The 12,640-nt window shown below is 40.0% G+C and overlaps 1 protein-coding gene across 1 annotated transcript in view; it reads right to left on the reverse strand.

Moving 5' to 3' along the window:
* Nucleotides 1-578: 578 nt before the first annotated feature.
* The window catches only part of RNPEPL1 (arginyl aminopeptidase like 1), a 51,697-nt gene continuing 39,635 nt past the window's right edge, over nt 579-12,640 (reverse strand). Inside the window, exons 10-11 of the mRNA XM_053710318.1 lie at nt 2,938-3,080; nt 579-2,564 (exon numbers count right to left, since the gene is read on the reverse strand). Of these exons, the coding sequence (XP_053566293.1) occupies nt 2,322-2,564; nt 2,938-3,080 (386 nt within the window). The 3' untranslated portion in view covers nt 579-2,321. The remainder of the gene's footprint in view (nt 2,565-2,937; nt 3,081-12,640) is intronic.

Genomic DNA, 12,640 nt, shown 5'->3' on the forward strand with positions numbered 1-12,640 from the left:
CTACACCCTGTAATAAAATAGTACTCACTGGTACCATTTAAAAATAAGAAACTCTTGATTGAAGAATCTAAACTAACACCTCACTTTACCTCTTCCTATTACTAACACAGGCAAAGAGAATGACTGGGTTGGGAAGGAAGGGAGAAGCTATTTATACAGCTCTGCTGAGGTGCTCTTTGCCTCCTCCTGTTGACCAGGAGGCGTAATCCCACAAGGATGAAATCCGTGGACTCATCGTATCTTGAAAAAGAAATGATCTTTTCCTGAATATACTACATTACCTATTTTTCATATAAATTTGTTGACAATCTGTACCTATACAACAGACAACAAACTGTAAAGAGTTATTTAAATGTGTTGTATTTTTAACTCAATTAGCTCATTTAAATGTATATTAAGCTTTTCTAAATCTTTTGTTACTGCAGTTTCAAGTTCTGAATTCATATTTGTTATTTCAAAATAAACACATTTTTAAAATTATAGTACCATATAACAAGACCATCATGCAAATTATTATTTAATAAAAACTTAAAATAAAACTGTCCCATAGACACAAGGTTTTAGAGAGAAAAACAAGACCAATTCTACACTCTGTTTATTTTTTTTCTCCACTGTAAAGTTAAAATGTAATTTAAAATAAAAGTTCCATTGAAATAGTTACATCCACCCCAGGTTACAGCTTTAAAAAAAAAAAGAAAAAAAAAAAAAAAAAAAAGCGCTGAGTGTTCAACATTTTCTATTCAGGATATAGTAACCTGTGGGTGAGGGGCTGAGCCCTTAGCCTTCCTGATCCAAATTCTAGGAAGGAAACTGTACTCATATAGTAGCCAAATATCTTGGTAAGCACAAAAAGCATGAAGCTAAACCACAGTTCAGTTATTGCTTGAGTTTGCAATCATATAGTGCGGAAGAGACACCTCATTACCCAAGTAAACCCAATGAGATGCTAAGTGTGCAAATAAAATGCAAGAGTGATGAAGGTGGGGAAGAACAGGTGCAGTGGTGTGCAAGAAGTGGATGTAAAAAAACAAACAGCTTCTGTGCTGACAAAAGCAAACAGAAGCATCAAAAAATGCAGCAGGGCTAGAATTAAAAAGGTATAGGATAAAAATAATTAGTAGGGAGAAAAATCAGTGGGCACATACAAAGCACTTACCAAAATTGTGAATTGAAAGTATCTGTATTCCACAGAGTAGCCCAAGAAATTCGGTGCAAAAATGCATGCAGACAGATATTGGGGCATGTTTGGCACATTTTAGAGACAGAATACATAACTTTGGCTTCACAATTAAGGCAAGGGCTTCAGAACTGTAAAACTTTAACCCTTAACAACAGAGGCGTACCCTGTATGTTGCCTGTCGCAAGGATCTTCCAGGGCTTTAAAAGTGCAGGCCTCAGAGTCAGCAGCAAGAAATAGCGTGGTCTGGCCACTGTCAGAGAGAGCCACACTGTTAAAGCCCTCTTAGTGCAAGTGGTTAAAAAAATAATATATATATATATATATATATATATATATATATATATATACACACACACACACATACATACATACACACACACACACAGGAAAAAAAAAAAAACACGTTCTAATCAGTTTGCGAACTGTAAGTGGTCATCTTAAACTAACTTGAGATTTTGCATCTGCAGCATCTTATTCAGCAACAAAAAATATCCATACCAGTTCCTAAAATGCAACACAAAGGAACAGTTCAAATGTACTGTAGATGGGATATTTGTCTGCCTTCCATTGAATAGAGAGAAAATCAATATGGTTACCATACAAATTTCAAACTGAAATAAGAATTGTTCTTTAAAACAAAATACAATTAAAAAAACAGAAGTGGTTAAGCTGGGTTTAAGTACACTTAAAGTAAAAATGAAAAATAATTGGTAGAATTTTACCCTTAGGCTGCCAGACAGCAATGCAATTAAGCCCTTGACAAACAAGGGATAAATATACACACCAGTGCACATGCAATAAGAGCCATTGCCTGCCTTACTGAACTGCAGATGAACACAGGGAGTGAAAGGATTATAAAATATAGAGAAGTCCTGAACACAGCTTCATTTAGCAGATACACTAAATACAACAGTCCTATTTCCCCACCTTCAACACCTTGCAAGAAAGGTCTAGAATGCTTGAAGGGTGGTGTTTTAGAGCACCCACATCTGAGGGTTTTGAGCAAGATGTGCTTTTTTCTTGCTCCTCCTCCCCTGTGCAAAAAAACACCAGACAGAGACTGTAGCTCTGGGCCAGCACAAGGCACAGTCTGGTTTGATAAAATCCAGCTGGTGGATATAGCCCAGCAGGACTATGTTTGTCATGCTGTCACATTCACATCCCTGAGAGACGGGGCCCCCTGTGAACAGACTTCATTTGGCAGGATGGGCATGACATTGTCTGGCTGCACCACAGAGCCTCCCTGAGCAAGGATCTGCTGGATAGTTTTGCGCAAGTTTGGATGCAGCCTTCCATGTGTCTGGTAGAAGATTTCAAGAGCGCAGGTTTTCAAGGGTCCAGAGCTCAGGTCCTCGTACAAAGGGATTGTATACATCCTAGATGTCTGGAAAAAAAAATATAAAAAAATATTTATTATCAGAAAAATAAAAAACAAATCATTCAAACGCTCAGTTGAACATTCATGTAAAATTATGTCCAAGCTTTTTCACACAAGGGTACCACATTTACTTGTTTTCTCTTTCACTCAGAGGGCCAATGAGACATTTTCAGAAACACTACAAATCAAAACATTCTTTTCTTGGCTTGTTTATCAGTTCTGTAGATGGCAAAACAAATCTATCACATTTTTCAAACCCATATTAAAAGTTTGTTAACCGACTATACATTTAGTGTGATGGCCCCTGCTAAAATCTGTTGGCGCTCTACAAATAACCGATAATAATAATAAGCAGCAGCAGCACATAACAGGTACTCACCTGGCAGAGTAGGAAGTGTCGCACCTGAGGCAAGTCCGGTTGGTAATTATTTCGCACCACAATCTGTAACCAGCGAATTCGGATCTCAGTATTCATGGTTGCCAAATCAGCAGAATAACATAGGGATAGCTGCATCATCACCTCTGAAGTAGGAGAGAATGATCACAGGAAACATTAGGAAAGCACTTATAAAGACAAATGTTACCAGAAGAATATTTGTGCAAAAAAAAAAGTGTATGAAATCAATAATATAATTTATGCCTGCTAAATTAATTTCTTTAATGGTAGTGAGAGTCCAAGATCCATTACTCCTGGAAATTATACTCCTAACCATTAGGAGGAGGCAAAGATCCCAAAACTCCAAGAATGCTTAAAACCCCTCCCACATTACAGGAAACTAGTCTGATGTATAGCCAAAGCAGAAAAGAAGATGTTAGGAAAAGAAAATAAGCGTAAAACAAAAAGGAGCAGGAAAAAAAATAAAAATGAAGTAGAGGTGCATACTTAAAATGTCGCCAGAAAAACTAAAATAATCACAATAGAAAATAATGGGTGGGGCAAGTGGACTCTCGCCACCATGAAAAACTAATTTATCAGTCAAGCATAAATTATATTTTCTTTAATAAATGTAGTGAGAGTCCACAATCCATTACTCCTGGGAACCAATACCCAAGCTGTGGAATCCATGAGTAATCTTGGCAGCACCAGATATACTGTTCCAAATATATTGGATGATTCATTTTTTTTAATTTTTTTTTTATATGCAGAAAAAAAACCCACACACAATAATAATTAATGCCCAGGATACAGTCGCATGAAGGACTTTCCTACCAAAAGCTGCTTCAGAAGAAGCATAAACATAAAAATGGTCTTTCTTATATACTTTTGTTAAATTCCACATAGGAGAAACTGGTTTAATAACTGGCTTAATCCTGAATAAGTCCTGGACAAAATTTTGAAAATCTGAAATTTTGAAAAAACTCGTTAAAACGAGAATTTTTTTTTTTTTAAGAATTCTAAAACAAGTGCCAACTAAACCCATGTGCCACACACCAGGAAATAAAAGCCATCCAAACCTTGTGATACATTTTCCTAGTAACAGGTTTAAAGGCCTGAATCAAAGTTTCAATTACAGAATCAGAAAAAGCTCAGTCTTAAAATAAAAAAAAAGTGTTCAATCTCCAAGCCATCAAGAGATTTTTAATCCCGACCTTGAGACAGGTGACTCAGAGGAAGAGGGCAACTAGACATCTGCACCAGATCTGAAAACCAAGCACTGCGAGGCCAAGCTGGAGCAATCAAGATTAATGATGATACCTCCTGGCTGATCCTGGCTATTACCCTTGGTAACAGAACAAAAAGGTGGAAAAATGTAGGCCAGACAAAACAACCAACAAACTACTAGTGTGTCCACAAACTCAGCCTGAGGATCCCTGGACCTTGCAAAGTATATGGTGAACTTGTTTTTAGAACGAGAAGCCAATTAAATCTACTTACAGAAGACCCCACAGATGATATTAAGGGATTGGATTAAGGGATTGGCAGCTGAAAAAGTCTGCTTCCAAATTGCTCACCCCTAGAATATGTACTGCAGAAATTAAAAAGACATTGCATTGTACCCACTGCAGAATTTGGGAAACCTCCCTCATTGCCAAGGAACTGCGAGTACCCCCTTGATAATTGATGTAAACCACTGCCGAGACATTGTCTGACTGGAAATGCAGATAAGTCTCTCTTTTCCCCCAGGAGAGGCCAAAACGAAAGGGCCCTGAAAACTGCATGCAGTACCAGAATACTTATGGGCAACTTAGTCTCCCAAAGTAACCAAACTCCCTGTGCTCTCTGGGATCCCGACACTGCACCCCAACTTGAAAGACGTGCATCTGTCGCGATCACAGTCTAATTTAGACAGAAAAGGATGCCCCCAGAACAATGGACCGATGAGTGATCCACTAGGAAAGAGATTGACTTGCTTTGGCATCCAAAAAAAAAATCTTTTGAGCCATCTGAGTGTAATCCCTGTACCGCTGACGAAGCATACAAAGCTGAAAATGTCTTGTGGAACCTAAAACTTCCATACAAAGAGCTACAGAAGGAGAATGAACTGACAGAAGATTTACACAAGCCGTGACTAACTTAACCCTAGTCTGTTCTGTCAAAGAGGAATTGCCTGATATTTCGGTTATGTACTGTACTCTTTAGTCAGGTTCAGACTGATATGCTACAGGAAAGTTCTTCTCTGTGAAAGGCACATATTGAGCAAAAAGAGGCTGCTTCTAGGGTGGTAACTAGCCATAGAACAAGATATTATGCTATTGTTCGTTCCCAGGTTGAGTGCTTCTCTCTTTTTATTGATGCAAATTATGACACTTAGGGAAGTCTTCCTAAGTGTGATACGGGAATCAAGACGTGGACCCGTTGCTCAGTGTGCCTAGAGGGATATGGCTGCACCTCACTGACGAGGCCCACACTAGGCCACAACGTACGTCTGGGTTTTTTCCTGTTTCTCTCGTTCAGAGAGGGATTGCCTGGTATTACGGTGCTGGACTGTACTGTTTAGTCAGGATCAGACTGATATGCTACAGGAAAGTTCTTCTCTGTGAAAGGCACATATTGAGCAAAAAGAGGCTGCTTCTAGGGTGGTAACTAGCCATAGAACAAGCTATTATGCTATTGTTCGTTCCCAGGTTGAGCGCTTCTCTCTTTTTATTTATGCAAATTATGTCCAGTTAAGGAACAACCAAAACTAAGCTCATCACTGATATGAGAGCCCAGAACCTTTGCAAAAATTCTGGGAGTGGTATCCAGACCAAATGGAAGAGCAACAAACTGAAAATGCTTGTCCATGAATGCATGAGGATTCCTTTGAATAGGGATATGAAGATAAGCATCCTTCAGATCTAGAGAGAGGACATGAACTGTTCTCTTTGAAAAATAGGTTCCATATTGAAAGAAGGAACCCTGAGAAGCTTATTTAAAGTTTTCAAATCCAGAACTGGTCTGTAAGTTACTTTTTTCTTGGGAGCAATAAAGAGGTTGGAATAATATCCCTGACCTTGTTCCAAATCTGGAACTATTAGTCACAAAGATTCCAGATCTGAAATAGAGTGAAAAAAGGCTCCTGACTTTGCAGAATTCTTGGCACCATGAGACAGAAGAAACCTTCACCTGGGAGACTTTGATCTGAAACCTATTCTGTTATCCTTGAGAAATGTTCAGAACCCATGGATCTTGAACATAATAAAACAAAGCCCCCTGAAAAAGGCGTAATCTGTCCCCTACCAGAAGATCTGGATTGGGGGACACACCTTAATGCAGACTTGGTAGTGGAAACAGGCTTTTTGGACTGTTTGGATCTATTCCAAGTAGGGTTTGGCTGTCAGCAGAAACTGGAAGAGCCCTGCTTCTGGGAAGGACGACGACTTCTGGTTCTTAGACGAAATGAACGAAAATGGTTAGAAGTCCTTAGACTTCTTTTCCTGGGGGAGAAAAGCTTGTTTGCCCCCAGTCAACATAGAAATGTCATCCATACCAGACCCAAACAACAAGGGACAGAAGTCTAGATTTAGAAATCATATCAGCAGACTATGATTTAAACCACAAGGCCCTCCTAGTCAAAATTGCTAGTGCCATATCCTTAGCATTGATCTTATAGGGACATGAAACCCAATTTGTTTTCTTTCATGATTCAGATAGAGCATGTGCTTTTAAAAATATTTCCAATTAACGTCTATTATTTAATTTGTTTTGTTATCTTAGTATAATTTGTTGAAAAGTATACCTAGGTAGGCTCAGGAGCTGCTGATTGGTGGCTGCACATATATGCTCCTTCAACAAAGAATACCAAGATAATGAAGCAAATTAAATAGAAATAAGAAAGTTGTATTTTCTATCTGAAAAATGAAAGAAAATTTTGGGGTTTCAAGTCCCTTTAATATCAACAAGGGCATAAAAAAATTAAAGCATTAGCGGTCTTCAAGAGTTTTAATTGGATTAGAAAACTTCACCAACAGACTCCTCAGAAAGCTGCTCAGATAAACCCTCACATCAAAGGGTAGAGGCCGCAGCAACACAAGCAATACTAATTGCTTGCCTAAAAAGAAAACTTGCTTCCTAAAAGGACTTTCTATTAAAATTACTAATTTTCCTATCCATAGGCACTATACTCAAGAGGAACAGTAGTACATTTAGTCAAAGTGGAAATAGCCCCGTCCACTTTAGGAATAGTTTCCCAAAGCTCAAAATTAGAAGCAGGCAAAGGAAACATCATTTTGAGCAGGATTAAAAGGGATACCAGTCTTATACCACTCTTTAGAAATTATCTCAGAGATAGCATCAGGAACTAGAATACCTCAGAAGACTTAGCAGAGAGTTTAAAAACTAAATCCAGCTGTTTAACAGACTTCTCTTAAAACAGAACAAATGAATTCAAGTTTAAAAACAAAAAAGAGGAAGATTCAGTTTCTTGATCAGAGACTGACTCTTGATCCTCTGAAAATACTTCACCCTCAGATGATAAATCAGACAAACCAGGGTCTGGAACATTCAGCTTAACACACAGACTTACTTAAATCAGAAAAGCTAGTAGAGGGATTATCAGAAATCACCTTATTGTGCTTACTTGGAGAGGACATGGAAGCCAACACCTCATATATAGTTGAGTGTACAAAATCTCTAAAGGGACATGCAACACAAATTTTTTCTTTCACGATTTAGAAAGAGCATGAACTTTTAAACAACTTTCTAATTTACTTCTATTATCTAATTTGTTTCATTCTTTTGATATACTTTGCTGAAAAGCATATCTAGATAGGCTCAGTAGTTGCTGATTGGAGGGTGGCCATGTGATGCCTTGTGCGATTGGCTTACCCATGTGCATTACTATTTGTTCAGCAATGGATATCTAAAGAATGAAGCAAATTAGATAATAGAAGTAAATTGGAATGTTGTTAAAAATTGTATTATCTACCTGAATCCTAAAAGAAAAAAAATGGGGTTTAGTGTCCCTTTAAATCCTGGAGAAAAATCTGAAGAACTCCCCTGTGTAGAACAGAGGGAGGACAGATACCCTTAGGAGCATGAGCAGAATTAGACTGATCAAAATGCATAATATGATCTATACATGATTTGCAAAGCTGAGCCCCTTGCTCATTATTATATCAACCAGATAGCAAAAAAATAAACTTACTAAATATTAATAGAAAAGTGTTCAGAGGATCTAGTTTCTGAGGTACAAGTATTAACAGAAGAGGGGACAGAATCAGAATGCTCCATAATAAAAGAGTAACTGGCAGGTAATGAGTAAATCAAAATACAAATAATGATTTAAATATAACATTAAAGGCAAGATAAAGTAACCTTACACCCAATAATGCAGCTCTTGGAAGCAATTCAAATCTTACCCCTTCACCAGAGTCTAAAGCAAGATTCATGAGCGTTAATAATCCATAGAGTACTCGAAGACTACATGCCAAACATACAGATGTGCACAAGATACTAAGTTTGACAAAAAATTAAGCATACACCCAAGCCTAAAATGCCTGATCAAATGGTCCCCAGGCTATGATATACCCATAAAAGATTAAACTACCAATAGCCTATAGACTAATCAGGTGCCAAACAACCCCAAAACCTACCTGACAAACACCCATAGTACTGGACTTATCATAGGCAAAAAAAAATGCTTCAGTAGATAACCAATCCAGTGCAGTACATGACAGCAGAGGATCTTAATATATAGAGTATAACGAAGAACCAACAGGAGGCGGCTAGGGACTGGTGCCTGCAACTCCTATGGCAGGCCTGCGACTAACGCCCATAGGGAACCCTTCACACAAACACCTTGAGCACCTTACTCCTGCGAAGGCAAAATATAAGACCAGTTTCCTGCAAGGTGGGAGGGCTTTTGAGGTCTCTTGGAGTTTTGGGATGTTTGCTGCCTCCTAGTGGTCAGATGTATAATTCCCAGGAGTAACGGATTGCAGACTCAACACCTTTATAAAAGAAAAAAGGGGTTTATTCAAAATGGATATTATACATTGCAGAACTCCTCTAACAGATCACTCAAATACTTAGCACTCTCTGCATATAAATAACTACAAATACCCCTACTCATATTCTACTTATAAGGTTACGACTACCAACTCACTAATCCTTTCTTTTCCATAACCCAACACTTCACTTCTAAATGAGTTTACTTCCCAAAAGCTCACTTATGTGAATACTTTAGATAGAGAAAAAAAATTGCACATTTGTATCTTGGCACGTGCATAAGATTACACATCATGACAAGAGATCCACACCTCCAAGCTCACATCGCAGCACTTCACAAAGTACATATTTTAAGGGCACCTCCTGAGAACAAAGGCTCACTGCCATTTGAGCTCCCAGAGGCCGATGATGTAATCTCCAACAACTATTACCCCAAAGCAGCATTTTCTCTCTTAAAAGGGACAGTGTACTATAAAAACAAAATTTATGCTTACCTGATAAATTTATTTCTCTTGTGGTGTATCCAGTCCACGGATTCATCCATTACTTGTGGGATATTCTCCTTCCCAACAGGAAGCTGCAAGAGGATCACCCACAGCAGAGCTGTCTATATAGCTCCTCCCCTAACTGCCACCTCCAGCCATTCGACCGAAGACAAACAAGAGAAAGGAGAAACTATAAGGTGCAGTGGTGACTGTAGTTTAAAAAACAAAAAACACCTGCCTTAAAATGACAGGGCGGGCCGTGGACTGGATACACCACAAGAGAAATAAATTTATCGGGTAAGCATAAATTTTGTTTTCTCTTGTAAGGTGTATCCAGTCCACGGATTCATCCATTACTTGTGGGATACCAATACCAAAGCTATAGGACATGGATGAAGGGAGGGACAAGGCAGGCACTTAAATGGAGGGCACCACTGCCTGTAAAACCTCTCTCCCAATAACAGCCTCCGAAGAAGCAAAAGTATCAAATTTGTAGAATTTAGAAAAGGTATGAAGCGAAGACCAAGTCGCCGCCTTACAAATCTGTTCAACAGAAGCCTCATTTTTAAAAGCCCATGTGGAAGCTACCGCTCTAGTGGAATGAGCTGTAATTCTCTCAGGAGGCTGCTGGCCAGCAGTCTCGTAAGCAAAGCGGATTATGCTTCTTAACCAAAAAGAAAGAGAAGTTACCGAAGCCTTTTGGCCTCTCCTCTGTCCAGAGTAAACCACAAACAAAGCAGATGTTTGACGAAAATCTTTAGTGGCTTGTAAATAGAATTTTAAAGCACGGACCACATCAAGATTGTGTAATAGACGTTCCTTCTTTGAAGAAGGGTTAGGACATAGTGAAGGAACAACAATCTCCTGATTGATATTCTTATTAGATACAGCTTTAGGAAGAAACCCAGGTTTGGTACGCAACACTAGCTTATCAGCATGGAAAATGAGATAAGGAGAAACACATTGTAAAGCCGATAACTCAGAAACTCGTCGAGCCGAGGAGACAGCTACCAAAAACAGAACTTTCCAAGACAACAGCTTGATATCTATGGAATGCAAAGGTTTAAACGGAACCCCTTGAAGAACTTTAAGAACTAAATTTAAACTCCATGGCGGAGCAACAAGTTTAAACACAGGCTTGATTCTAACTAAAGCCTGACAAAACGCCTGAACGTCTGGAGTATTAGCCAGACGCTTGTGCAAAAGAATAGACAGAGCAGAAATCTGTCCCTTTAAGGAACTAGCAGACAATCCCTTCTCCAATCCTTCTTGGAGAATAGATAATATTCTAGGAATCCTGACCTTACTCCATGAGTAACCCTTGGATTCACACCAATGAAGATATTTACACCATATCTTATGATAGATTTTTCTGGTAACCGGCTTTCGAGCCTGAATTAAGGTATCAATGACCGATTCAGAGAAACCACGCCTTGATAAAATCAAGCGTTCAATCTCCAAGCAGTCAGACGAAATTAGGTTTGGATGGTTGAAAGGACCCTGAAGTAGAAGGTCCTGCCTCAGTGGCAGGGTCCATGGTGGACAGGATGACATGTCCACCAGGTCTGCATACAAAGTCCTGCGTGGCCACGCAGGTGCTATCAAAATCACCGAAGCTCTCTCCTGCTTGATCTTGGCAATCAGACGAGGGAGCAGAGGAAACGGTGGAAACACATAAGCCACATTGAAGGACCAAGGCGCTGCTAGAGCATCTATCAGCGTTGCCTTGGGGTCCCTGGACCTGGTCCCGTAACAAGGAAGCTTGGCGTTCTGGCGAGATGCCATGAGATCCAGTTCTGGTTTGCCCCAAAGTTGAATCAACTGTGCAAATACCTCCGGATGGAGTTCCCACTCTCCCGGATGAAAAGTCTGCAGACTTAGAAAATCCGCCTCCCAGTTCTCGACTCCTGGGATATGGATAGCAGATAGATGGCAAGAGTGAACCTCTGCCTATAGAATTATCTTTGAAACCTCCAACATTGCCAGGGGGCTCCTTGTTCCCCCCTGATGGTTGATGTAGGATACAGTCGTGATATTGTCCGACTGAAATCTGATGAACCTGACCCCAGCTAGCTGAGGCCACGCCTGAAGAGCATTGAAAATAGCTCTTAGTTCCAGAATGTTTATCGGAAGGAGTGCCTCCTCCTGAGTCCAGAAGCCCTGAGCCTTCAGGGAGTTCCAGACTGCACCCCAGCCCAGAAGGCTGGCATCTGTCATTACTATAGTCCAATCTGGCCTGCGGAAGCTCATCCCCTTGGACAGATGGACCTGAGATAGCCACCAGAGAAGAGAATCCCTGGTTTCTTGATCCAGATTTAGTAGAGGGGACAAATCTGTGTAATCCCCATTCCACTGACTGAGGATGCAAAGTTGCAGCGGTCTGAGATATAGGCGGGCAAACGGTACTACGTCCATTGCCGCTACCATTAAACCGATTACTTCCATACACTGAACTTTGGAATAAAGAACACGGCAAGAGTCTAGAAGTTTTGACAATCTGGCCTTCGTTAGGTAAATCTTCATTTCTACCGAATCTATCAGAGTTCCTAGGAATGAAACTCTTGTTAGAGGGGATAGAGAACTCTTTTCTTCGTTCACCTTCCACCCATGGGACCTCAGAAATGCCAGAACAATGTCCGTATGGGAGCTGGCGATTTGAAAAGTCGACGCCTGTATCAGAATGTCGTCTAAGTAAGGGGCTACTGCTATACTCCGCGGCCTTAGGACCGCTAGGAGGGACCCTAGAACCTTCGTAAAGATTCTTGGTGCCGTGGCCAACCCGAAGGGAAGAGCCACAAACTGGTAGTGCTTGTCTAGAAAGGCAAACCTGAGAAAACGATGATGATCTTTGTGTATCGGGATGTGAAGATAAGCATCCTTTAAGTCTACTGTAGTCATATATTGACCCTCCTGGATCATAGGAAGGATGGTTCGAATAGTCTCCATCTTGAAGGATGTGACTCTGAGAAATTTAAGATCTTGAGATCTAAGATTGGTCTGAATGTTCCCTCTTTCTTGGGAACTACAAACAGATTTGAATAGAAGCCCTGCCCCTGTTCCTCCTGCGGAACTGGGTGGATCACTCCCATAACTAGGAGGTCTTGAACACAATGTAAGAATGCCTCTCTCTTTATCTGGTTTGCAGATAAATGTGAGAGATGAAATCTCCCTTTTGGGGGAAAGGTTTTGAATTTCAGAAAATAACCCTTAGACACAATTTCCAATGC

This window comes from Bombina bombina, chromosome 4 (genome assembly GCF_027579735.1).
Source record: "Bombina bombina isolate aBomBom1 chromosome 4, aBomBom1.pri, whole genome shotgun sequence".
Taxonomy (NCBI): Eukaryota; Metazoa; Chordata; class Amphibia; order Anura; family Bombinatoridae; genus Bombina; species Bombina bombina.